The 25,571-nt window shown below is 50.1% G+C and overlaps 1 protein-coding gene across 2 annotated transcripts; it reads right to left on the bottom strand.

Moving 5' to 3' along the window:
- Nucleotides 1–14,280: 14,280 nt before the first annotated feature.
- On the bottom strand, nucleotides 14,281–24,223 carry YPEL5 (yippee like 5). Of its 2 annotated transcripts, none has more exons than XM_066595114.1 (3): nucleotides 24,107–24,223; nucleotides 20,045–20,208; nucleotides 14,281–14,853 (listed from the first exon to the last, which is right to left on the bottom strand). In XM_066595114.1, the coding sequence occupies exons 2-3, from the start codon at nucleotides 20,183–20,185 to the stop codon at nucleotides 14,629–14,631; spliced, it is 366 nt and encodes a 121-aa protein (XP_066451211.1). In that variant the 5' UTR covers nucleotides 20,186–20,208; nucleotides 24,107–24,223; the 3' UTR covers nucleotides 14,281–14,628. The 2 variants fall into 2 exon arrangements, with proteins under 2 accessions (XP_066451211.1, XP_066451213.1); XM_066595116.1 differs by having other exon boundaries at nucleotides 24,085–24,217.
- Between the last annotated feature and the right edge of the window lie 1,348 nt (nucleotides 24,224–25,571).

Genomic DNA, 25,571 nt, shown 5'->3' with positions numbered 1-25,571 from the left:
GGGCATGCAGACACCTTGACAGAATGAATAGTGTGTGGCACATAGGTTCCCCATTGCTATGCCCACGTGTGCAGCTCCTGATGGCGGTGGCACAGGATTATATTTCTCATTGCTTCTGTACAGCATTGTGGGCTATCGCCCCGCCTCTTTTAAAGAGGGTCGCTGCCTAGCCGTGCCAACCCTCTGCAGTGTGTGCCTGCGGTTCCTCTGGCAGACGCACTTATAAATAGACATGAGTGTGGCGTGGCATGAGGGCAGCTGAAGGCTGGGCAGGGACACTTTGGTGTGCGCTGTGGACACTGGGTCGTGCAGGGGGGGGTTGGCCAGCATGTAACCCAGGAGAAGTGGCAGCGGAGTGTCATGCAGGCAGTGATTGTGCTTTGTTGGAGGTAGTGTGGTGCTCAGCTAAGGTATGCCATGCTAATGAGGGCTTTTCAGAAGTAAAAGTTGTTGGGGGGGGGCCCACTCTTGCCGCTATTGTGGCTTAATAGTGGGACCTGGGAACTTGAGATGCAGCCCAGCATGTAGCCCCTCGCCTGCCCTATCCGTTGCTGTGTCGTTCCCATCACTTTCTTGAATTGCCCAGATTTTCACAAATGAAAACCTTAGCGAGCATCGGCGAAATACAAAAATGCTCGAGTCGCCCATTGACTTCAATGGGGTTCGTTACTCGAAACGAACCCTCGAGCATTGCGATAATTTCGTCCCGAGTAACGAGCACCCGAGCATTTTGGTGCTCGCTCATCTCTAATCACAATGTAACACTTCATGTATCATCTTCTGGAAAAGCCGCCATATTGGTTGTCACTCAGTTTTCTGATAAAACTTAAAAATGGCAGAATACAACTTTTAGGAACTTGACAAAAGAGGAGACTTAACCCTGCGATGCCTGCTGTAGGAATTGGATACAAACGATGCAAAGTGGACACAATAAAAAAAATCATGCATTGTAGGGTTAAGAACTTTAGATGTTTTTTTTAAGGGGAATGCACTTTAAGAACTGCTTATTATTACATATATATATATATATATACACACGGCGGAGCGAATCGCTGCTAGTTAAAGTTTACTGGTTCTCATTTGTAATATAGTGCTGGGTGACTGGCAATAAATCCCTGATACTCTCCAGATGTTACTCCCTGAGCATTGTGAGTAATGGGGCGCAGGGTGCGTATATATATATATATATACATATATATATATATATACATATATATATATATATATATATATATATATATACACGGGGAGGGGTGGGGAGCTTATTGGACACCAGGGTCCCATAAACTACAGAACCATAAAATGTTTTATTTGTACATCCAGCAGAAATCCATTAAACCTCCATTAGCAGACTGCTGGGACTTGTATTCCACGTTTTATATTCTGAGTTTTGGATTTTTTGTTCGCCCTTTTTTTCGTTCTTCTGGTTGCGGCGTGTAACAGGAAGTCTCATTAACATTCCCGGCCATGAAGTCAGACGACTCTGGATCGTTACTGGCACAGAGGATGGGAATAATACAGCGACTTGGAATGCCGCTTATCAGTGCGGCGATATTTTCTGGCACGGTAATGAGATGGGACTTAGAGAGCGCAGCATTGTGCGAAGACAAAGACGAGCGCAGAACCAGCTATGGAATACACAATTCTAGAGGCTGAGGGAGTGTAATACAGGGGAGGGCGCTGCTGTGTGACATCATCATCTACTCACCTGCAGTAATGGGTGACCTCACTGCATTGTCTGTGACATCACCATCTCATCACAGACCGACCTGATACATGGACTATGTCATCCAATCACAGACAACAAGGTACATAGACTGTATGCCCTTACTATGTCATCTAATCATGGACGGAGGCAATATTTTGTGACTTCACAGCGTGGATTGTGTCATCATCCACTCAGAGACAACCTGCTACACAGATTGTGTGACCTCACTATGCTCAACCTATGACATCATCATCTAACAGACTGAAACATACATAGAGCTGAGAGCTGCAGAGTGAAAAGAACACCGCAGCACAGAGTATTTCAGGAGAAGAATGTGCTGATCTGTTAGGGTACATTCACACGGAAAAGAAAGTTGTGCGATTTTCGTGCATTGCACGACACGCAAAACCTGCACGAAAATACAACCTATTATTTCTAGTGGGTGTACTTACATGGGCGACGCTGCGAGATGGAAAAATCGCAGCATGTTCTATTTTCAAGCAAGTGTCAGACAAGAATAGAAAATGCAGATGTGCGGTCTCCTGGACACCGCCGAGCACACGGATGGCGTGTCCATGTGCTGTGAGAGTCGCGCCAAAAATGTGTGGCACAACTCACTCTCACTCATATGAATGCACCAATAGGAGGTCACAGGCTGTCAGTTCCACAGTGGAAGGAGGAAGGCGCTGCAGCACAGAGTATTTCAGGAGTGAGAGGGTACAGAGTTATATAATGGAAGGTGCAGGTCACAGCAGCACAGAATATTTCAGGAGAGGCCTATGCTGAACTGATGGCAATAAAAAAGGATTTTGGGAGATGTAAAAAGCTAAATAAAAGTCAGATATGCTATTGGATGCTTACAGGATGAAAATGGTGAATTGATTAAGAATGATGTTGAGAAGGCCGAACTTTTAAATTACTATTTTGTATCTGTTTTCTCTCAGAAAGTAGATGGAACATCAGCTGATCTTCCATGTGCCATTGGGGAAATAAAATAATGCAGGCTATCTGTAAGCAGAGAGATGGTGAGGGAACACTTAGCTAACTTACATGAATTCAAGTCTCAAGGTCCAGATGAATTACATCCTAGGATACTGAAGGAAGCAGCAGAGGTAATTGCTGAACTACTCACCATAATCTGTGAAAATTGCTGGAGAACAGGAGAAGTCCCAGAAGATTGGAAAAGGGCAAATGTTGTCCCTATCTTCAAAAAAGTGAAGAAGGTGGATCCAGGAAACTACAGGCCTGTGAGCCTGACTTCTATACCGGGAAAGATCTTTGAACAGATTATTAAACAGCATGTATGCAAGTACTTGGATAAAAATGGAGTAATTAACCAGAGCCAGCATGGGTTTGTAACAAACAAGTCATGCCAGACAAATGTAATTTCCTTCTATGATAGTATCACCGACTGGGTTGATCAGGAAAATGCAGTGGATATATCTTGACTTTAGTAAAGCATTTGACAAAGTATCTCATACCATACTTATTGAAAAAATGACCAAATCTGGGACTGACAAGACAACTGTTAGGTGGATTCACAACTGGCTGAGTGATCATACTCAGAGTGGTCATAAATGGCTGCACATCCAAGTGGAAGAATGTATCAAGTGGGGACCACAAGGCTCTGTCCTAGGCCCTGTGTTGGTCAACATTTTTATAAATGATTTGGAGGAGGGAATTGATGGGAAACTGATCAAATTTGCCAACGACACAAAGCTAGGAGGGATAACTAACACTAGGGAGAAGAGAGAGAGAGAGTATTCAAAAAGATCTAGAAAAGCTTGAACAGCGGGTGGCGACTAACAGAATGGTATTTAAAAAGGAGAAATGCAAAGTCCTACATTTGGGCAAGAAAAATGAAAAAAGCACATACAGAATGGGAGGCATTGGGCTAAGCAGCAGCACATGTGAAAAAGACTTGGGTATACTAATAGATCATAGACTGAACATGAGTCAACAATGTGATGCAGCAGCCAAAAAAGGCAAACACAATTCTGGGATGTATTAAGAGAAGCATAGAGTCTAGATCATGTGAGGTCATTATCCCCTCTACTCTTCCTTAGTAAGACCTCATCTGGAATACTGGGTCCAGTTCTGGGCACCCCACTTCAAAAAAGACAGACAAACTGGAGTAAGTTAAGAGAAGAGTTACCAAGATGGTGAGCGGTCTGCAAATCATGTCCTATGAGGAATGGTTAAAGGATCTGGGAATGTTTAGCTTGCAGAAGAGAAGGCTGAGAGGAGACTTAATAGTTGTCTACAAATATCTGAAGGGCTGTCACAGTGCAGAGGGATCAGCCCTATTCTCATCTGCACAAGGAAAGACTAGAAGCAATGGGATGAAACTGAAAGGGAGGAGACACAGATTAGATATTAGACAGTGAGGGGGATCAATGAGTGGAACAGGTTACCATGAGAGGGGGGGGGAGTTCTCCTTCAATAGAAGTGTTCAAACAAAGGCTGGACAAACATCTGTCTGGGATGATTTAGTGATCCTGCACTGAGCAGGGGGTCGGACCCGATGACCCTGGAGGTCCCTTCCAACTCTACCATTCTATGATAGGGGATCAGACTAAAGCCACCTACACGCGAGCGGACTTTTGTTGTGGGTGTCCGCACCGCAGATCCGCAGCAAGTACTATCCACAGCATGCTATGGAAAAACACTTTTCCTGCACACTTGCGGAAGCCAATTGCAGTTCGCACAAGCAGAGGAAAAATCGCAGCGCGCTCTATTTTTGCACGGATGGCTTCCATTAAAGTCAATGAAAGCCAGTTGACATTGCGGATGGGTGACGGATTACACGTCATCGCCTAGCGACAGCGTGGAAAAAGAAAGGGGAAAAAAAAATTTGTCCTGCGCATGTCCGACAGAGAGCCAGTACAGATGAAGACATGAAAGGACAGGTATGTGTGGACGCCGCTGCTGTCAGAGTTGGATTCCGCTGCGGGCTCCCACATGCGGAATCTTACTATGCCGTGTGCAGGCAGCCCCAAGGCCACGCTTACACGAACGGGTCGAATTTTGCAGGCAGGAGGCCCACAGCAGTTTCCGTCTGTGAGCCCAGCTGGTGACCCTGTGTATCACACTCACCTGTGCTGCGGATGACCGCGGAGGCTCGCAGGTGATCATACGCACTACAGTTTGGTTTTTTGTTTGCATTTCCTGCGTCATCGCTAAGCTACGGCACCCGCAGCCCATAAACAAAGTTAATTGCGTATGGCCTGCGGGTCGGACGCCCATGTTGACACCACTGGAGGCCGCCCGTGCTGATTTCGCAGTAAAATAGGGTACGCTGCGTTTTTTCTTCTGCTTGGGGAATATGCAATTCGTATTCGCAAGTGTGAAGGAAAATTTGAAAATGCATGCCTGGATTTAAGATGCCCATCATGGAATCCGCAATTCAAATCTGACTGGGTGAACCTGGCTTACAGTTACATAGCAGAAGGAGGTGAGGACACCCGCAGCACAGAGTATTTCCAGAGAGGAGTCTGCTGATCTGGGAGGAGGTCACTGACTGACAGGTACATCGTGAAAGGAGGACGATCCCCAGCAGCACAGAGCATTATAGGAGAAGAGTGTTATCTACACTCTGCAAATGGAAAGATGGAACAATGCCTCTGCAGCGCCACCTATTGGAAGGAAGCCTTTCTGCAAGTCAATGTTAGACTTTAAACAAGTCTTGGAACAATGACTGGGGATTGTAAACCAGAATAACCATACACGGACAGTTATTTCGGGGTTTCTGCCCCTGATCAGTGTGCCTTCCAGTAGGTGGCGCTGCAGAGGTATTGTTCATCTGCATATTTCCCAAAGGTGCTCTTTAGGGGAAATGATATCCTTCCTGATGCACACAGAGTATATTGTGTAAGCCAGGATATTCTGCCCGTTAACAGGATCCCCAGCAGCACAGAGTATTTCAGGAGATGTGCCCCGCTCTCTGGACACTACTTGCATGCTGCACCTCTGTCCGTCACCAGAAGTGTCAGTAATCATTTATTCTGGGTATCCGCATCGATGGCGTCCTCTCAGTTCGCGCATAGTGATAGCGGACCCTGCGCAGCCGCCTCCTCGCTGTATCTCTACGCTCCATTACTAGCCGCAGTAGCCCATTTCCAGACTTGTGAGTTGCGTCTTCCCAGAAGCTGCAAACACAATATTGCTGTAAAATTTGCACATTTGCTCAGTTTGGGTCTCGAATACCAAATGAGAATTCTATTTTTAGAGCATTTAATGCCGTCTCTGGAGCGCTATCAGCCGCACGCTGGAACCTTCCGCGGGCCGCCTGTTGTGTTTCGGAAATAGAAGATGATAATTATATGGTTGGTTTTACACATTAAGAAAGCAAAAAGGTAAAAGTAAAAGAAATCAGGAAGATTTAGACAAAAGAAAAAATCCACGCGTTTCGGATCTTTTGGGACTCCTCTGTCACTGGGTAAATTGATTACATGTATCAGGTTTGCTTTTGGCCACTTGAAGGGAATAATAGACAACCTGATTAACCTCCCTCAGACACTGCAAATCCTGAAATAGCGCCACTCATGGTGTAGGTGGCATAGACACAGCCCAGGCCGGGCCCTTATAGAGAGGAGGCCCGGCAATGCTTCATTCCATCCCCTTTGCTGTTGGGTGGGTGATCCCGTGTGGGACTCCCTTCTCCAGAAGAACCGCCTTATTTTGCGCAAGCAAATACGCACAACATGCATGTGCAAAAAAGTACAGTAAAACGCGCGCAGAGCACGTAAAAATGCAAAGCCAATTGCACAAGTACGCATCACAAATTCCCATGTGAAGCGGAACTAATAGATGTTCCCTCCAAGAGTTTATGTCCTGGATGGCAAAATTTGGCACCATAGTTGGGACATTTACAGTGCCCTCTATATTACTGCTGACCATTGTGCCAGCAGAGTTGCAGTGTAAAGCATAGGGGTGGGAAAGAGCAGCAACAAGAACTGGTAAGACAGTAAATGGATTTCATACCACCTCCGAACCAGGGGCATAGCTATAGGGGATGCGGCTGCACCTGGTCGCAGGAGCCTTAGGGGGCCCATAAGGCCTCTCTTCTCCATATAGGGAGCCCACTATTATGAATTAAGCATTATAGTTGGGGGCCCTGTTACAGGTTTTGCATTGGGGCCCAGAAGCTTCAAGTTACACCTCTGCTCCGAACCCAACATCTGCAACTAAGTTGAAATCTCTGATCTACTCTGATCTCTAATCGAGTAGATGTGTAGTGTAAAGTATGGGGGGGAAATTGCAGCAACCTAAGCTATTGGTGATGCGGGATGAGAAATTCTCGAACAATCGACAGTGAAGCAAATCTGAAGCTACTATTCATGGCTGTTGGTTAAAGGGGTTGTCCAGGATTAGAACAACATGGCTGCTTTCTTCCAAACACAACGCCACCCTTGTCCGTGGGTTGTGTCTGCTATTGCAGCTCAGATTCCATTCACTTCAATAGAGCTGAACTGCAATTCCACACACAACCCTATTGACAATTTTTCTAACCCTGCACAACCTTTTTATGGAGTAGAGCTGCAGTGTAAAGTATGATACAAGATGTCTGTGGATTTCAGAGCATGTAGATATTCACTGCAGTCTGTATGGCAGTGATGAGGAGGTCTCCGAGCCCAGAATAGGGAATACATTGCCCCTCTGTTCCTGTCGGGGCCCCGGCTCACGGCCCCCCACCAGGTCTATTTTAGGAGCATGTATTCTCCATCTGTGAATGTTCCGGATGGTCTGTAATCCTTGGCGTCACCTTGTTAGTGCCATAAGTGGTTAAAAATAAGAATGAGCGCGCTCGCCGCTGCCCAGGGAATCAGGTCGTGGCACCACAGCCGCTCATTCCTGCAGGCTTGGCTCATTGTTGGAGATGACGCTCGTGTAAACTATGAAACGCTCGTCCAAAACTAAATTTAGTACGAAAACAGCGGCTGTCAGTGAATGGTGACACGTGGAGCTCTCCTGGGTACTGCGCCAGGTGCGCGGCAGAGATAAGAGCCCATCCCATGCCCACCAGGGGGCCGTAATTACAGACCTGCTGCCATAGATTGAGGTCAGCTGGACAGTACAAGCAAGGCTTAACATAGTATAGAAGTGACTGCAGTGGGGCCCCAGAAGAGAAGGGCCACAGCCTTCTAACCCAGGAATGTCTCTATACACTACCACAATGTAAGAGAGGGATGAACTAATGCATGTAGCACTGATAGGGCCCCTGCACAATAGAGCCCCGCACAGGTAGGGGGGCCCATCCTGCCTCCTGATGGGTGGTGAAAACCCGTTCATTGCAGCACTGGAGGGGTGAACCAGCTGGAGGGTGTGCCAGTATAGACTGTCACTGCACATGCTATGTGGCCCCAGAACAGAAGGGCCACAGCATCCTGCACCCGGGGTGTGGTAAGATATCACCGCACCAAATTTTAGCAAAAGGGAAGAAGAAAGAACCTGCCTAATGGTCAAGCAATGTATCAGTGTATTCATCATTGCACTCCGAACGCACTCAGAGTGCAATGATTACTACCATGTAACACTGAGGATGCCCTTGTGACTGCCATGACACCATCTGGGCGCCAGCTAGGTTGGTTCCATCTCCTTTCAGGCGCTCAGGAGTCCCTCTCTGTATTAGTGGCATCACACTGGCAAAAATAGGACTGGGGGGCCGCAGCTTTTATCTCCTACAAGGGAAGGGGAATAAACTGCCGTGGGCTTATACCCTGGCATGGGGAGGGGTAGGGCACAGTCCAACACTGGGAATGAAGCCCAACTTGTAGACCTCTTATCCATGCAAGTCCCCATTCCTCAGTACAACACATACTTTGTGTTTCAGTTTCTCAGTATTGCCCAAAGATCACTGCATGTTGTCCGAAAATGGAAACGTTCTTGCTTCTATCTGGCAGCTGGAATCTCTGAGCAGGTGTGTTTGTTACAATGTATCAAAGTATTGTTTTGTAAACAAGGTTTCCATTCATACACAACAAACAGAAATCCTGTAGTCAACTACCACATCCAGCGTTCACCATAAGGAGTCATCCACACGGGCGCACGAAAGACGCAGCAATTCATGAACCCAAACCGCGCATATTCAGGTTTTATTTTTTTGCGAGCGTATTCACTGCGTTTTTCACACGCGCAAAAAAAATTCAAGAAGGCCTCATAGACGTCTCCTGCCTTCACATGTAATTTCGCTTGTAACGTGGAAGCGCTGCCTATTTACGCGATCCCATAGACTCTAATGCATAATATCTGTCCGTAATACGGACTGATATAGAACATGCTGCATACTGACGTGCGTGAAAAACGTAGGTCTGAACACCCCAATGCAGATCAATGGGGTTTACGAATGAACCCTAATGCTATCTTCACAGGGGCGAGTGCGATTTTGGTTAATGAAAAACTGACCAATTTTCATGCGAGATTTGCATCCGTTTTTCATTGCATTGCAGATCGCATGCCGCGCAATTGTGATACGTTTTTCTTTATGCTTTCATAGAAATGAGCGATTCTTGAAGATAAAATTGCACAAAAATAGGACATGCAGCGATTCTGGCCGTGTGAATTAGACAAATGAACGGCTTTTTTTCCCGTGCGGCGTTTGTCCATCTCGGTATCTAACAGGGAATATCGCCCGTGTGAATACGGCCTCAACAAGAGCGTTTCCATTCAGCTACAGCCAACAGAGATCTTGTAGTTAACGCTAGCATCCTGTGTTCACCATAATATGAGGACCTGCGTTGGAATTGACCCTAAATTTTACCTAACAGTTGCCAACACGGAGGACCCCAGTGATGTCCCGGGGACATATAAAAGGGGCGCTGAGGGAAGCCATTCTTAGGGATTTGGGATGCGGCCCCTTTAATATGTTCTGTATTTGAATTTTTTTTCTTCATCAGACGCAATGTACATTAGTGCAGGTAAGGAAAAAAATGTATAAAAACTCAGAAATCTGGTCATTTACTGCCCCCATGTGGTAGAGGACGGTATTATGTAATTACAGCTTCAGCCACAAGGTCAGGCAGTGATGGATGGCTCAGTCACAGATCCTTCACGTCTACCTATTAGGTCCCAGCAGGTACAGAACTGCAGGGGCCACGGCAAATCAGCAGGTTTGCTGCAATAGGCTTGCTTTAACCCTTTAATGACTGGCCATTTTTCATTTTTGTGTTCCCCTCCCCACTTAAAAAAAAATTATCTTTCTTAATTTTTAATTTTTCCGCCAACCTAGTCACATGAGGGCGTGTTCTTTTTTACAGGTTGTATGTTTCACTGGAACCATGAAACGCGCCATATAATATACTGAACAACGTCTAAGTGGAGTAAAATGAAAAGAAACCGCAAATACACCATTTTGGGGGGGGGGGGGGGGCTTATGGCGTAAACGGTACAGCAAAAATGATGCGTTAACTTGTCGTGGGTCAGTACGATTATGGGGAGACCAAATTGATGTAGTTTTCTTACGTTTTGGAAAATTTAAAAAAAAAAAAATCATAAAACACTTTTTTCAAACACTTTGCGTTGTCGCCTTCTGACCACCGGAACATTTTAAAAAATGTATTTCTCAGTCTTTGGGAGAGGGTCAGGACTCGGTTTTTGACATATGACCTGTTTCTACTGATATGATTTTGGGGTATATACTACTTTTTGATCGCTTTTTTTTTGGGGGGGGGGGGGGGGTGACCAAAGCAACAATAGAAAGCACAAATCTGTCATTGTGTATTCTTTCTCGTGGTGGCCACCATCCTCTTGGATGATTTTGTACCGTGGGCCCCTCTTGGTAGGTGGACACAGCAACCTGGCAGCTCTCCTGAGTTCTTCTCGGAATAAAGGAATGATGGGAATACCTTGATACTGATTGTTACAGGGACCAGGACATGGAGGTGTTAGTGGAGCTCCTATCCAGCAGCCCCACTAGACACCGGCTGGGTCCATTTTTCATATTTACATCTATATGATTGTCTATTAGAGCTGGCGGAGCGTTGTCCTAAGGTGTGCATTTTAACCCTTCCCAATCCACTGTCTGACGTCTGAAAACATTCTGATTGGAGCTGTATAGCCTTCAATGTCGGAAGACGTCCGGCAGGGTATTCTTACTGTGTATTACTGGCCGCTCTGTTGTCAGGGGGCCTCTCCAGCATGTCCCATACCACAGTACTGGCTCTAGTCGGCAGATGGTGCCATTGTATAATGGCAGAAAGAGAAAGCCCCCTAGCAAACCCTGAATCCAAAATTGGATTGCAAAGGGTTAATAGACCAGACTTTTGTGGACACAGCGATACCAAATCTGCTTATTTTTTGCTTTTTTATCGTTATATCGGGAATGACGAGGGGTTTGATCTTTTAATATATCCTTTTTAATACTGAAAAAAAACTATTTCACTTGTTCTTCCTTACACATGTTTAAGCATTTATACAATGCGTTACATTCAAGCAGGCGTTCTATTAAAGCGACTCTCTGCTTTAGGGATGAAATTCTCTACCCGGATCGCAGGGGCGGGAGGAGGGTTTATTACCTGCTGTTCTTGTCTACTGCCCATCAGCTCGCCAATTTCGCCTCCAGTTTGGGTTGCCCAAGATGGCTGAAGCAATTCTCCATCTACTTAGTGCACTGCTCTCTAATTGGCTACTGTTGATCACATGAGTAGCTCTGGCCAATCAGAGAGCAGGTATAGTGCATCAGTGATTAATACTACCAATATACTATGGGGATCATAATCTGAAGATTGGTTTAGGCAACTGAAAACAGCACCCAGAAATGGTGAATCGGAGGGACAGCAGAGAACAACTGCATAACTCTCCCCCATCCCCCTCTCAGGCCAGGACAGAAGTGTGTCTTGAAACCAGTGGTCACCTTTAAGTCCTGCCACAGAAAGGAGTTAATTGGCAGGCAGCTATAACAGCCCTGGGGGGCTTCACAAGGCTCCTGGCTGCCATGACAAACGAGCAGCCACCCATGATCCTGTTGTGGGGGACCTGTTCAGGTGATCGTGGTCATCACCTGTCAAAGACAGCCAACACCTGCCATTCAGTTCTTGAGCCTGCTCCATACAAACATCAGACATATGTTGGATATTGCCAATGGGGGTTCAATTGGCAGCCATCTATGGCGGGTTGGGGACCTTCAGTCTGCCATGATGAACAGCTGCCCATGAACTGGTTGTAGACAAGTCGTTTGGGTGGCAAGGAGATCCATCTCTCTATCCGGCCCTGTAAATGCTGTTGTCGGGGCCTCGTGTGCCACAGAGGGTTAAGGCAGAGGGATGCAGTCCTAAGCTCTCTCTTCATTTCCTGCATGGTTCAGGTCAAGGTTGACTCAGCCTTCCATCCTTCTGAGGTCAGTAAACCGAGTACACAGCTTGCAGGGGGAGAGGGGGTTAATGAATAAATTACCTGAAAGCGCTGAGGAATAAGTTGGCGCTATACAAATAACAAGTCCCTTTCCCCTTGTTGTCAGAACATCTAAAAAGGCTAACAGTGGAGTGATCTCCGCCATTGTTGTTGGGTGTCAGCTGTTAACCATGGCCGACACCTGCCCTATATAGACTGGGTTCTGCTCCGGAGCATATGTTATACACCTAGCATCGGCTTTCATGTACGGCGGTGGATGTCCAGAGGTTCATACTGTAGGCAACATCTGATAGTGACGCTATAGCAATAAAGATTACTCTTCATCATTGTTGGGTTTATGTCCAGAAATACCCACTAGCCCACCGTTATGCCCGCGACTACTTTGTCTAGCTCCAGTTTCAGGGGAGATAATGCAGTTACAAGCGCCGGCCACTACACATGGGTCAGAACCGAGCCTTCCTCTCCGAGCCGTGTGTATTGTAGTGCTAAGGGCGGGCGTCTGATCAGCCGGGGTCCCACGCAACTACTGATGACCTCTGCCGAGGATAGCTCATCAGTAGCATTGTGCCTGGCATCACATAAGGAGGTGAGGGCAGATAACAGAAGCTATAGTTACAGAGGCTCACAAACACTGGCATACTAAAAGTCCTGAGACAAGAACTAATATCGTGTAGGACCCCTCCAGCCAAACAATCATCCCATAAATGTTCGCTTGGGCCACGCGGGTTGCACTAATCATAGGAACTTCGGACAACTTGGTCCTTATGGCACATTCCATTATCCTGCTGGAATATCCCACCGTTGTGGGGGTACATGATGTCCATAAGGGACTACAAATGGGCAGCAAGCAGTGAAACATAGCAGGCACCAGTCAATGATCTGTTTAGGTGGACCACTGAACAAACCAGTATGGAGCCCCCACCAGCCTGCACAGTGACTTGCTGACAGCTGAGGTTCAGGGCTTCATGGGGTCTGCACCACACATGAACCTTACCATCAGCCCAAAGCAATTGGTACCGTGACTCATCGGACACCACACATGCTGCCAGTCATAATGTCACGAACCCAGGTGAGGCGCTGTGCCCGATGTGATAAGAGGCCCGCTGGTGGGTCTTCTGCTCCCATAGAAGGTCAAGAACACTGCGCCGACCCGTACGATATACACATGGAGGCTCCCGCATTAAATGTTGATGTGATTTCTGCCGGAGTCGCTTGTCTGTTCACACGGACAATTCTAGCCAGATGCTGGCGGTCACCATCGATAAGCACCTACGGGTGGCCCGTGTACCGAGTGGTAATATCTTCTATGACATAGTCCGGATACACGTGACAGTGCAGATCGAGGAATGGTAAATGCCCGCACAAGTTCAGGAATTGGATGTCCCATGCGTTTGGTACCCACCATCACGCCTCGTTCCAACTCTGATAATTCACGTCACCCCGCCATGAGTGCGCTGGCCGGTGTTCAATCTCACTCGCAAGATGATAACCGACAACTTCTAGAAGCGTGGGCAGCCCAAGCCATAACTGGAGTAATGTCCGCTGCATCATCAGTTCACATACGGCTATCCCAGGACTTTTGGCACGGCCGTGTACTGTGTGCTGGACTGACAGATACAGGTATAAGGCCCAGGAGAGGCGGCAGGCTGCGCGGTGCGGCAGCGAGTCGTAGGCAAAGTGCAAACTAGATCATCTACAGGAAGCAGCATGGCGGAGCTTCAGTGCAGAACACACAGGCAGCTGCAGATTTGCACATCCATCCATCTATCACATAGGAGGAGGCGGATTTCAGTGAAATCTCCCTTGAAGGGTCATAGTAAATTTTTTTTTTAATCCAAAATAACAATAAAAAGCTCCGATAGAAGAGGCGTTCCATTTATTACACAACCGGGAGTTCTACATCACGCACATAAAACAAATGACCGCACGGTCCAAAATTTGCATTTCGTTTTTAAGGGATCTTCAATGTCCACAACCACCAGTATGACATCCGACTCATGAAGGTAACAGAGTTATATGCTGGAGTTCGACAGATTTAAAACCCACCCCAGCTGACTCCACCCACCCACCCCAGCTGACTCCACCCACCCCAGCTGACTCCACCCACCCCAGCTGACTCCACCCACCCCCATTGACCCCCAGCTGCGTAAGGATGCGGTGACCAGCGCAAGCGGCAGCAAACACTGGATCTCATACACAAAAGGTGTTTCCTACGGGAAGCGGCGTTACAATCTGCAATGCGTAAATGTATATTTCACAGCAAACAATTCTGCAAATAAGGCAACTATCAACATGGAAGAGGGAGGGGGATGGGCCGCCATGTCGGGGGAGCTCAGCCCTTGTGTGGGAGGGCACGTTAGACCATTTAAGACAGCATTGGTAGAATAGATGCTCGAAATGGTAAAGAACCCAGACCCAGAAAGAAATGGTCGCACTCAGATCATTCGTCGTTCCTCCGTGTCATCATCACATGACGGCTAAGGTAACGGTGTAGGCGGATACGTTGTAGAGATCTGTTGCATGGTTTAACTCGAAAGGGACTACAAAACAATGAAGGGAGAAACAAGGGCACTTCAGGAGTTGTCAGAGGGGACGTGTTCCTCGAAGCCCTCGCTCTCCCGGACCAGGGCTCGCTCTAGGATGACGCGGCCTTCCTTGTAGCGCTGGCTGTCCTCCGTGGCGAATTCGTAGATCCAGCCCAGCTTACTGTTGCAGTTCTTGCAGCTGACGTCTCGCACCATGTGCCGTCCGGTGAGCATGACGCGGTCCTGGACCTCGCTGTACTGTAGGTTCACCACCTGATGGGAAGACGCCAATGATAAATTAGCGCAAGCTGAACGCAGAAAGCACGGTGTCTCCTGGGTCATTAATCACGTCCCTGGTGACCCAGAGGCAGAACAAGAGCGCCCCTAGTTATCAGAGGTAAGACCCCCAGCAGCCCTGGTAACTAGCAGGTTATTAAGAGCAGCATCCCTGGTAACTAGCAGGTTAATTGCAACAACATTTCTGGTAAGGCAACTAGCAGGTTAAAAATCCCTAGTAACGAGAGTTAACCCCTTCCAATCCAGTGCCAGACGTCATCTGACACTGAGATCTCCCTGCATAGCTCGGATGTCGGGGCGAGGTCCGACAGTATGCAGGACAGAGCTCTAATGTCGGAGGTTGTTCTGCATATGTATGTTACACCACATAGGACCCCTCTGACGTCGGAGCGCTGTCCTGCATACCGTAGAAACATGCTCTACACATAGGATGCCTCTGTATTACAGGGATCTCCAGCCATCACTAGACAAATTAGAATATAGAAGTGTGTGATATTAATTAGGATTATTACAAATCATCTTCCTGACGTAAAACACTTACAAATCACATTTCATTTTCAAAAAACTGCTAATAAAATCATCATAATTTCGGGTCATTTTTATGTCTGTTGGGTAATTCCCAAGAATCCACAGAGCACTTTTCCACCCAAAATTAATAAGAGCTAAGGAGTGTGCGGGGGCAGGGAAACTGGATGGGAAAGGGTTAATAAGAACATCCCTGCCAACTAGCGGTTAGAAAACAAGTATCCCTAGTAACTAGCAGGTAGAATAGAATTAACCAATTAGGTACTGGGGATACTAATAATCCTGGTAACTAGCAGGCAGAACAAATATCGTTATTACCAGGGCCGCCCCCCCCCCCCATTCTCCTTACCCCGCTGGTTACCAGGGCCGCCCCCCCATTCTCCTTACCCCGCTGTTTACCAGGGTCTCCCCCCCATTCTCCTTACCCCGCTGTTTACCAGGGTCTCCCCCCCATTCTCCTTACCCCGCTGGTTACCAGGGCCACCCCCCCATTCTCCTTACCCCGCTGGTTACCAGGGCCGCCCCCCCATTCTCCTTACCCCGCTGGTTACCAGGGCCGCCCCCCCATTCTCCTTACCCCGCTGGTTACCAGGGCCACCCCCCCATTCTCCTTACCCCGCTGGTTACCAGGGCCGCCCCCCCATTCTCCTTACCCCGCTGGTTACCAGGGCCGCCCCCCCATTCTCCTTACCCCGCTGGTTACCAGGGCCGCCCCCCCATTCTCCTTACCCCGCTGGTTACCAGGGCCGCCCCCCCATTCTCCTTACCCCGCTGGTTACCAGGGCCGCCCCCCCCATTCTCCTTACCCCGCTGGTTACCAGGGCCGCCCCCCCATTCTCCTTACCCCGCTGGTTACCAGGGCCGCCCCCCCATTCTCCTTACCCCGCTGGTTACCAGGGCCGCCCCCCCCCCCATTCTCCTTACCCCGCTGGTTACCAGGGCCGCCCCCCCCATTCTCCTTACCCCGCTGGTTACCAGGGCCGCCCCCCCATTCTCCTTACCCCGCTGGTTACCAGGGCCGCCCCCCCCCATTCTCCTTACCCCGCTGGTTACCAGGGCCGCCCCCCCCATTCTCCTTACCCCGCTGGTTACCAGGGCCGCCCCCCCATTCTCCTTACCCCGCTGGTTACCAGGGCCGCCCCCCCATTCTCCTTACCCCCGCTGGTTACCAGGGCCGCCCCCCCATTCTCCTTACCCCGCTGGTTACCAGGGCCGCCCCCCCATTCTCCTTACCCCGCTGGTTACCAGGGCCGCCCCCCCATTCTCCTTACCCCGCTGGTTACCAGGGCCGCCCCCCCATTCTCCTTACCCCGCTGGTTACCAGGGCCGCCCCCCCATTCTCCTTACCCCGCTGGTTACCAGGGCCGCGCCCCCCCATTCTCCTTACCCCGCTGGTTACCAGGGCCGCCCCTATTCTCCTTACCCCGCTGGTTACCAGGGCCGCCCCCCCATTCTCCTTACCCCGCTGGTTACCAGGGCCGCCCCCCCATTCTCCTTACCCCGCTGGTTACCAGGGCCGCCCCCCCATTCTCCTTACCCCGCTGGTTACCAGGGCCGCCCCCCCATTCTCCTTACCCCGCTGGTTACCAGGGCCGCCCCCCCATTCTCCTTACCCCGCTGGTTACCAGGGCCGCCCCCCCATTCTCCTTACCCCGCTGGTTACCAGGGCCGCCCCCCCATTCTCCTTACCCCGCTGGTTACCAGGGCCGCCCCCCCATTCTCCTTACCCCGCTGGTTACCAGGGCCGCCCCCCCATTCTCCTTACCCCGCTGGTTACCAGGGCCGCCCCCCCATTCTCCTTACCCCGCTGGTTACCAGGGCCGCCCCCCATTCTCCTTACCCCGCTGGTTACCAGGGCCGCCCCTATTCTCCTTACCCCGCTGGTTACCAGGGCCGCCCCTATTCTCCTTACCCCGCTGGTTACCAGGGCCGCCCCCCCATTCTCCTTACCCCGCTGGTTACCAGGGCCGCCCCCCCATTCTCCTTACCCCGCTGGTTACCAGGGCCGCCCCCCCATTCTCCTTACCCCGCTGGTTACCAGGGCCGCCCCCCCATTCTCCTTACCCCGCTGGTTACCAGGGCCGCCCCCCCATTCTCCTTACCCCGCTGGTTACCAGGGCCGCCCCCCATTCTCCTTACCCCGCTGGTTACCAGGGCCGCCCCTATTCTCCTTACCCCGCTGGTTACCAAGGCCGCCCCTATTCTCCTTACCCCGCTGGTTACCAGGGCCGCCCCCCCATTCTCCTTACCCCGCTGGTTACCAGGGCCGCCCCCCCATTCTCCTTACCCCGCTGGTTACCAGGGCCGCCCCCCCATTCTCCTTACCCCGCTGGTTACCAGGGCCGCCCCCCCATTCTCCTTACCCCGCTGGTTACCAGGGCCGCCCCCCCATTCTCCTTACCCCGCTGGTTACCAGGGCCGCCCCCCCATTCTCCTTACCCCGCTGGTTACCAGGGCCGCCCCCCATTCTCCTTACCCCGCTGGTTACCAGGGCCGCCCCTATTCTCCTTACCCCGCTGGTTACCAGGGCCGCCCCTATTCTCCTTACCCCGCTGGTTACCAGGGCCGCCCCCCATTCTCCTTACCCCGCTGGTTACCAGGGCCGCCCCCCCATTCTCCTTACCCCGCTGGTTACCAGGGTCGCCCCTATTCTCCTTACCCCGCTGGTTACCAGGGCCGCCCCTATTCTCCTTACCCCGCTGGTTACCAGGGCCGCCCCTATTCTCCTTACCCCGCTGGTTACCAGGGTCGCCCCCATTCTCCTTACCCCGCTGGTTACCAGGGTCGCCCCCTATTCTCCTTACCCCGCTGGTTACCAGGGTCGCCCCTATTCTCCTTACCCCGCTGGTTACCAGGGTCGCCCCTATTCTCCTTACCCCGCTGGTTACCAGGGTCGCCCCTATTCTCCTTACCCCGCTGGTTACCAGGGTCGCCCCTATTCTCCTTACCCCGCTGGTTACCAGGGTCGCCCCTATTCTCCTTACCCCGCTGGTTACCAGGGTCGCCCCTATTCTCCTTACCCCGCTGGTTACCAGGGTCGCCCCTATTCTCCTTACCCCGCTGGTTACCAGGGTCGCCCCTATTCTCCTTACCCCGCTGGTTACCAGGGTCGCCCCTATTCTCCTTACCCCCGCTGGTTACCAGGGTCGCCCCTATTCTCCTTACCCCGCTGGTTACCAGGGTCGCCCCTATTCTCCTTACCCCGCTGGTTACCAGGGTCGCCCCTATTCTCCTTACCCTGCTGATTACCACAGAGTATTGTTGTTAATTCGCTAGTTAAATTACAATGGATACGATCATCATTATTAACCTGCTTGTCACCACGGATAGTAGTATCCTGAATAACATAACTAGCGGGTTAACAATATCATCATCCATTGTAACTAGCAGAGAGCAATGGCAATTAGTGTGCTGACAACAATAATAGTATCCCTGGTAACTAGGGGGTTAACAATATATAAACCCCCTAATTACAGGGATGAGAAAAGTGTCTTTGTTAACTAGCAGGTTAATCCCGCTTGGTGACTTTTGTATCCAGTGTAGACAATCCTCTGACACATCTCTCTCCTGTCCTGATAGTTTGCTACAATGTTCTGAGCATTGTTTACATTGTAACAAACCCCCCCAGCTATGAGAACCATTAGGCTGGGTTCACGCGGGGCGGATTTACTGCGGAAATTCGCTGCGGCATATCCGCCTGCGGCCACTAATCCCGGGATTAGCCAGCCATGTGGACACAAACGGGGCAGCCAATCAGTTGCGGAAAAGCCGGGTGGAACCGGCGTTGGGGATTTCAAATATGGAGCATGTCAATTCCCCCCCCCCCCCCCCCCCCATTGTGGCCCCGCTCCTCTCTATGGGGAGAGAAAGCCGCAGCGGAATGTGCTTTTCCAGCGGAATCCCGCAGTTTTTCGGTGCAGCCAAACCGTGGGAATTCCGCTGGAAATCCCCCCCGTGTGAACCCAGCCTTAGATCCAGGGTCTCTAAGGGATCCCACACACTTGCGTTTTTGGTGCCTTTTTAACATTACAAAGTCCCACTGACAACCACGTAAAAAACAAAAAACACAGCGTTACAAAAAGGCAAGTGTGTGGGAACCCTTAGAGACACTAGATCTAAGGCTGGGTTCACACGGGGCGGAATTACCGTGCGGCAATTCCGCCTGCGGCTCCTAATCCCAGAATTAGACAGCCATGTGGACAAGATTTTGCAAAAATCTCATCCACACGGGGGGCGGCCAATCCGTCGCGGCAAAGCCGGGCAGGCCAATTCTTTTTTTTTTCCTGCTGCGGCCTCTCTATGGGGAGTGAAAGCTGCAACGGAATGCCGGCGGCCGAACTGCTCCAAGACCCGCGGCAAAATGCTGCAGGTTTTGAAGTTGCGGCTCTCCCGCGGCTTTTCAGTACGGCCAAGCCGCGAGATTTCCACAGGATTTGAGAACCCGCCCTAATAGTACCACAAGCCACAATTGCGGAACGGAGACTGCAGATAAAAGAAATGCAGCAATGCTAGAAGTGGCTGACAACAGGGAACAATAGACTTGCCATTTTCCTGCCAAACACATGTGGACAAGGCATGGTGTGGGTCTTTTTAAAATATGTCGCTTTGGCGCCCGAACAGGATATGAACTTCGCGGGCATACCTTATTGAATAGGAACGCTCTGCCGGTGGCCCCTGTGAAGCGGGTAGAGATGAGCTCGGAGCGGTTGGTCAGGATGGTGTCGCAGTTGGCGCAGGAGAATAGACGGGTCCCACCGATGTGATCCAGGAAGATTCGGCCCATCGTCTCTGGTTTTACTGAAGCAGCTGCAAGATGGGCACAAGGTGAGATGAGAATTAAGAGCCGCATCGCTCTAACGGTACGAGTTCCCGAGCGACAACCACAAGTCCTTCGAATTCCGCTACACCTATTATTCAGTGTCAGTCTTCACTGTCGTTCGGTCATTCTATTCACATTAATGCCTGATGGATCACTCGCATGTAATTCACAATTACACGCGATGTGTTTTTTATGGACTGAGGGGGAATAACAAGCGATTCTTAGAACAAGCGGCGGTTTTCCTACCGTGTAGCGGTCCGACAGAGAAAAATCGCCCGTGTAAATAGACCCACTGCAAAAAATGGGTCTGGTGCGAGACGAGCGTCCGTATTCACACAAGCCAGTGCGAGGGGGGCATCTGAGGAGCGCGGACCGACTCCGCACTCACAAGCTGCGATTTTTCAGCAAGTGCGACACATTTTGCATCGCCTCATTGTATGTGGGATTTTTACGCACATTTAATAAAATGACCCTGAATTGCGTAGATTGCGAGGGCGATGCGCTGTTTATTTAAAGAACCCATAGAAAGCAGACAATTCCTTGATGGGATCGCACTACGGCCGTAATGACGTGGGCGAGTGAGTCTGAGAAATTCGGACCGTTATCATACTGATTTCTATGCGAGTGCAATCTGTTTTTGCCATAAAACACGGTATATGGCACCGAAAATTAGAGCGGAACCTGCATTGTAGGGATGTCTACGGGGGCCGGAAATACCAAATGAACATTTTCCTATTATATCTGTTTCTGATATGGCCGTCAACAAGGGGTTCTCTGTGGGTGATGGCACTGCCCGCAGGTTGGCATCTGCATTTAGTTCGCACACATGCAGTAGAGCTGAGGTTGTTATCTGGCAGGAGGTGATACATGAGGCATCCACAGGGTGATGACACAGTCAGCTCTGCTACATCTGTGCATATAACAAGTGCGGCTGACACTGTGTGCTGGAATGTAGTGCGCCTCCCGGCTGTGACTCAGAGACTGACATCACACAGGAGCTGGCCGCCTCCCCCATCCGCATTGTCCAATAAGCTGCCGGATGTAAACAGACTATGCCTCCTATAGGCAGAAGCAAGCCAGCAGGGGTGTATATATTATGTGCATTCACCACTATATACCCCACAGCAGCGCTCCAATCCTGGGACATCATTCACTTATCAGCTGCATACAGATACCAGAGAGCAACAGCTGTGTGAATACCAGAGCCGTACACTGTATACAGCAACACTGCAGAGTGTGTAGTGAGACAAAGAGACAGGAATATCTGCAACGTATATCACTTAGAAAGGAGCAATATCTGGGGTGTATATAAGAACAGGAGGGGGGGCGATATGTGGGGTGTATATAAGAACAGGAGGGGGGGCGATATGTGGGGTGTATATAAGAACAGGAGGGGGGGCGATATGTGGGGTGTATATAAGAACAGGAGGGGGGGCGATATGTGGGGTGTATATAAGAACAGGAGGGGGGGCGATATGTGGGGTGTATATAAGAACAGGAGGGGGGGGCGATATGTGGGGTGTATATAAGAACAGGAGGGGGGCGATATGTGGGGTGTATATAAGAACAGGTGTGGTGGGGATGATATGTTGGGGGTGTATATAAGAACAGGTGTGGGGGGGATGATATGTTGGGGGTGTATATAAGAACAGGTGTGGGGGATGATATGTGGGGTGTATATGAGAACAGGTGTGGGGGGGGATGATATGTGGGGTGTATATGAGAACAGGTGTGGGGGGGGATGATATGTTGGGGGTGTAAGAACAGGTGTGGGGGGGATGATATGCGGGGTGTATATGAGAACAGGTGTGGGGGGGGGATGATATGTGGGGTGTATATGAGAACAGGTGTGGGGGGGGATGATATGTTGGGGGTGTATATGAGAACAGGTGAGGGGGATGATATGTTGGGGGTGTATATGAGAACAGGTGAGGGGGGGATGATATATGGGGTGTATATGAGAACAGGTGTGGGGGGGGGGATGATATGTGGGGTGTATATGAGAACAGGTGTGGGGGGGGGATGATATGTGGGGTGTATATGAGAACACGTGTGGGGGGGGATGATATGTTGGGGGTGTAAGAACAGGTGTGGGGGGGATGATATGCGGGGTGTATATGAGAACAGGTGTGGGGGGGGATGATATGTGGGGTGTATATGAGAACAGGTGTGGGGGGGGGGATGATATGTTGGGGGTGTATATGAGAACAGGTGAGGGGGATGATATGTTGGGGGTGTATATGAGAACAGGTGAGGGGGGGATGATATGTGGGGTGTATATGAGAACAGGTGAGGGGGATGATATGTGGGGTGTATATGAGAACAGGTGAGGGGGGGGATGATATGTTGGGGGTGTATATAAGAACAGGTGAGGGGGATGATATGTTGGGAGTGTATATAAGAACAGGTGAGGGGGATGATATGTTGGGAGTGTATATAAGAACAGGTGAGGGGGGGGGGATGACATGTGGGGTGTATATAAGAACAGGTGAGGGGGGGGGGATGACATGTGGGGTGTATATAAGAACAGGTGAGGGGGGGGCATGACATGTGGGGTGTATATAAGAACAGGTGTGGTGGGGATCATTATAGTTGGGGGTGTATATAAGAACAGGTGTGGGGGATGATATGTGGGGTGTATATGAGAACAGGCTGTGGGGGGATGATATGTTGGGGTAGTAAGAACAGGTGTGGGGGGATGATATGCGGGGTGTATATGAGAACAGGTGTGGGGGGGATGATATGTGGGGTGTATATGAGAACAGGTGTGGGGGGGATATGTTGGGGTGTATATGAGAACAGGTGTGGGGGGGGATGATATGTTGGGGGTGTATATGAGAACAGGTGAGGGGGATGATATGTTGGGGGTGTATATGAGAACAGGTGAGGGGGGATGACATGTGGGGTGTATATGAGAACAGGTGAGGGGGATGATATGTTGGGGTGTATATGAGAACCAGGTGAGGGGGATGACATGTGGGGTGTATATAAGAACAGGTGAGGGGGGGATGACATGTGGGGTGTATATGAGAACAGGTGAGGGGAATGATATGTTGGGGTGTATATGAGAACAGGTGAGGGGGGGATGACATGTGGGGTGTATATAAGAACAGGTGAGGGGGGGATGACATGTGGGGTGTATATGAGAACAGGTGAGGGGGGGGATGACATGTGGGGTGTATATGAGAACAGGTGAGGGGGGGGATGACATGTGGGGTGTATATAAGAACAGGTGAGGGGGGGATGACATGTGGGGTGTATATGAGAACAGGTGAGGGGGGGATGACATGTGGGGTGTATATGAGAACAGGTGAGGGGGGGGATGACATGTGGGGTGTATATAAGAACAGGTGAGGGGGGGATGACATGTGGGGTGTATATAAGAACAGGTGAGGGGGGGATGACATGTGGGGTGTATATAAGAACAGGTGTGAGGGGGATGACGTGGGGTGTATATAAGAACAGGTGAGGGGGGGGATGACATGTGGGGGGTGTATATAAGAACAGGTGTGAGGGGGATGACGTGGGGTGTATATAAGAACAGGTGCGGGGGGGATGATATGTTGGGGGTGTATATGAGAACAGGTGTGAGGGGGATGACATGTGGGGTATATATAATAACAGTTGGGGGGGGTGATAACGGGTGTATATAAGAACAGTTGGGGGGTAGATAAGTGGGGGGTATATAAGAACTGGTAAGTATACGTTGTATTTTCCTTGTACCACAACACATGACGTCACACTCCCTCGGTGACGATAGGGATAATCCCCAGACGGTACAACCGCCCCTCCCCCATGTCCTGGGCCCCGGTGTCGCTCGCCGGTAGTGCAGCCCCCCTCCTCCCTCTCTCCCGCCCACCTACCCCTGTCAGCACCCGCCGTCACCTGGAGAAAAGAGAAGAGCGCAGCTCCGGGGTCTGACGGCGGCGGCGAAGAGTCTCCGAGCTTCGAGTAACTAACCAGACCTACGCTCCGCCCACGTCACTGGGGACCTGCGCAGCCCCGCCCATCTGTATAATACAGCAGCTGACTGCTGAGGTAACGAAGCTTAACCCCGCCCACCGCATGGCAGTCCCACCCAGCACCGCCTACGTCTCTATTCCTAGAGCTGTGCTAACCCCACCCTCTTGATTACTCATCCTGTCAATTACACGTATGTGGTTCCGCCTACCTCTAGGCGGCTGCAGCGTGTCCTCGTGACGTCTCTAAACTCCGCCCACAGAAGAAGTTTCGTCAACATTGTAGCCATGCGCAGCGCGGACGATCAGCTGATCTCAGTGTCCAATCAGATCGCAGCTTTGATATTTCCATTCCAGGTTGACAGAAATGAAAGAAGTGACCTGATTGGTTGCCAGGGGCAACGCTTAGTAGTGTTTACATGTAGGAGCCTTCTGTTTACATCATTGTATTCCCAACATTCTGGCATTACGGCTTTTCTATTGAAGTTCTGAGCGTTTTTGCTGCCCATAAGCAATGTTAACTGTGTATGGGTGATAGCGCACTTGTATCCATTGATTGTAATGGCAGCCGTCCACGCGGAATCCGTGAAAAAATAGAACGATTTTTATTCCACAATTCCTATCCGCACGTCTGAGCAAAGCTGCAAAACTTTATGTCTTTTAATTGGCGCATATTACTGCGTATCGTTCGCGTGGGTGCCGATCGTGGATTCCGCAATTCAGAAAAATCGTGTGTCTTAAAAGCCCCATTAATATTCATGGGTCCAAGTCCTGTATGCATTTACTCAGAAACACGGACAGAACGCGAAACAAAAAGTCGCCTGTGTGAATAGGCCCCAGAAGGCCATCTTACACGGGCGTATATTCCATCCGTGTTCTGTCCGTGTATTTACTGTACCGCACGGACACATTCTAACTTATCAAGCTATTCAGATAATCAGTCTGTAGCGGGGTGAGCGGTCCGACCGCAGAACACCTCGCCAATCCCGCGTATGCACAAAAACTTTCATCTGAGCGCAACGAATTTGCGCATAATTGAGGTTTTTGAGGTAGTTTTGCGCACGAATTGACGGATAGTACTGTACTTTTCGTGCACGCAGGGCCAGTTCACACGCGCAACACACCCCTTTCGTAGTTTTAAAGGCTATTTAGCCAAATGAGGTCCAGATGGTTTCTTTTTTTCACGGAATTGCGCAGTATATTGTGCATTTGTGCGTATATTGAGTGCGTATTTGTGCACCTTCCATAGACTTCAATAGAGCGCTTGGTGCGCAAATACCCAAAAAATAAAGCAGGACCCACGGGAAAAGCAACAAGTCGTATTCTCTGTGTTGTGAGCACTTATATTTCACGTGCACAAAAACGTGCAAGTACGGTTCTGTGAAGAAGCC

The sequence above is a fragment of the Eleutherodactylus coqui genome, chromosome 3, assembly GCF_035609145.1.
Source record: "Eleutherodactylus coqui strain aEleCoq1 chromosome 3, aEleCoq1.hap1, whole genome shotgun sequence".
Classification (NCBI taxonomy): domain Eukaryota; kingdom Metazoa; phylum Chordata; class Amphibia; order Anura; family Eleutherodactylidae; genus Eleutherodactylus; species Eleutherodactylus coqui.
This window is presented reverse-complemented; position numbering and strand designations above follow the sequence as displayed.

Excerpts from the sequence above, each read along its gene's own strand:
- YPEL5 (XM_066595114.1), bottom strand. The coding sequence starts at position 20,185 with ATGGGCCGAATCTTCCTGGATCACATCGGTGGGACCCGTCTATTCTCC. Across the intron at positions 14,854-20,044 it reads GAGCGTTCCTATTCAATAAG|GTGGTGAACCTACAGTACAG; the intron begins GTATGCCCGCGA and ends TCTTCCCATCAG.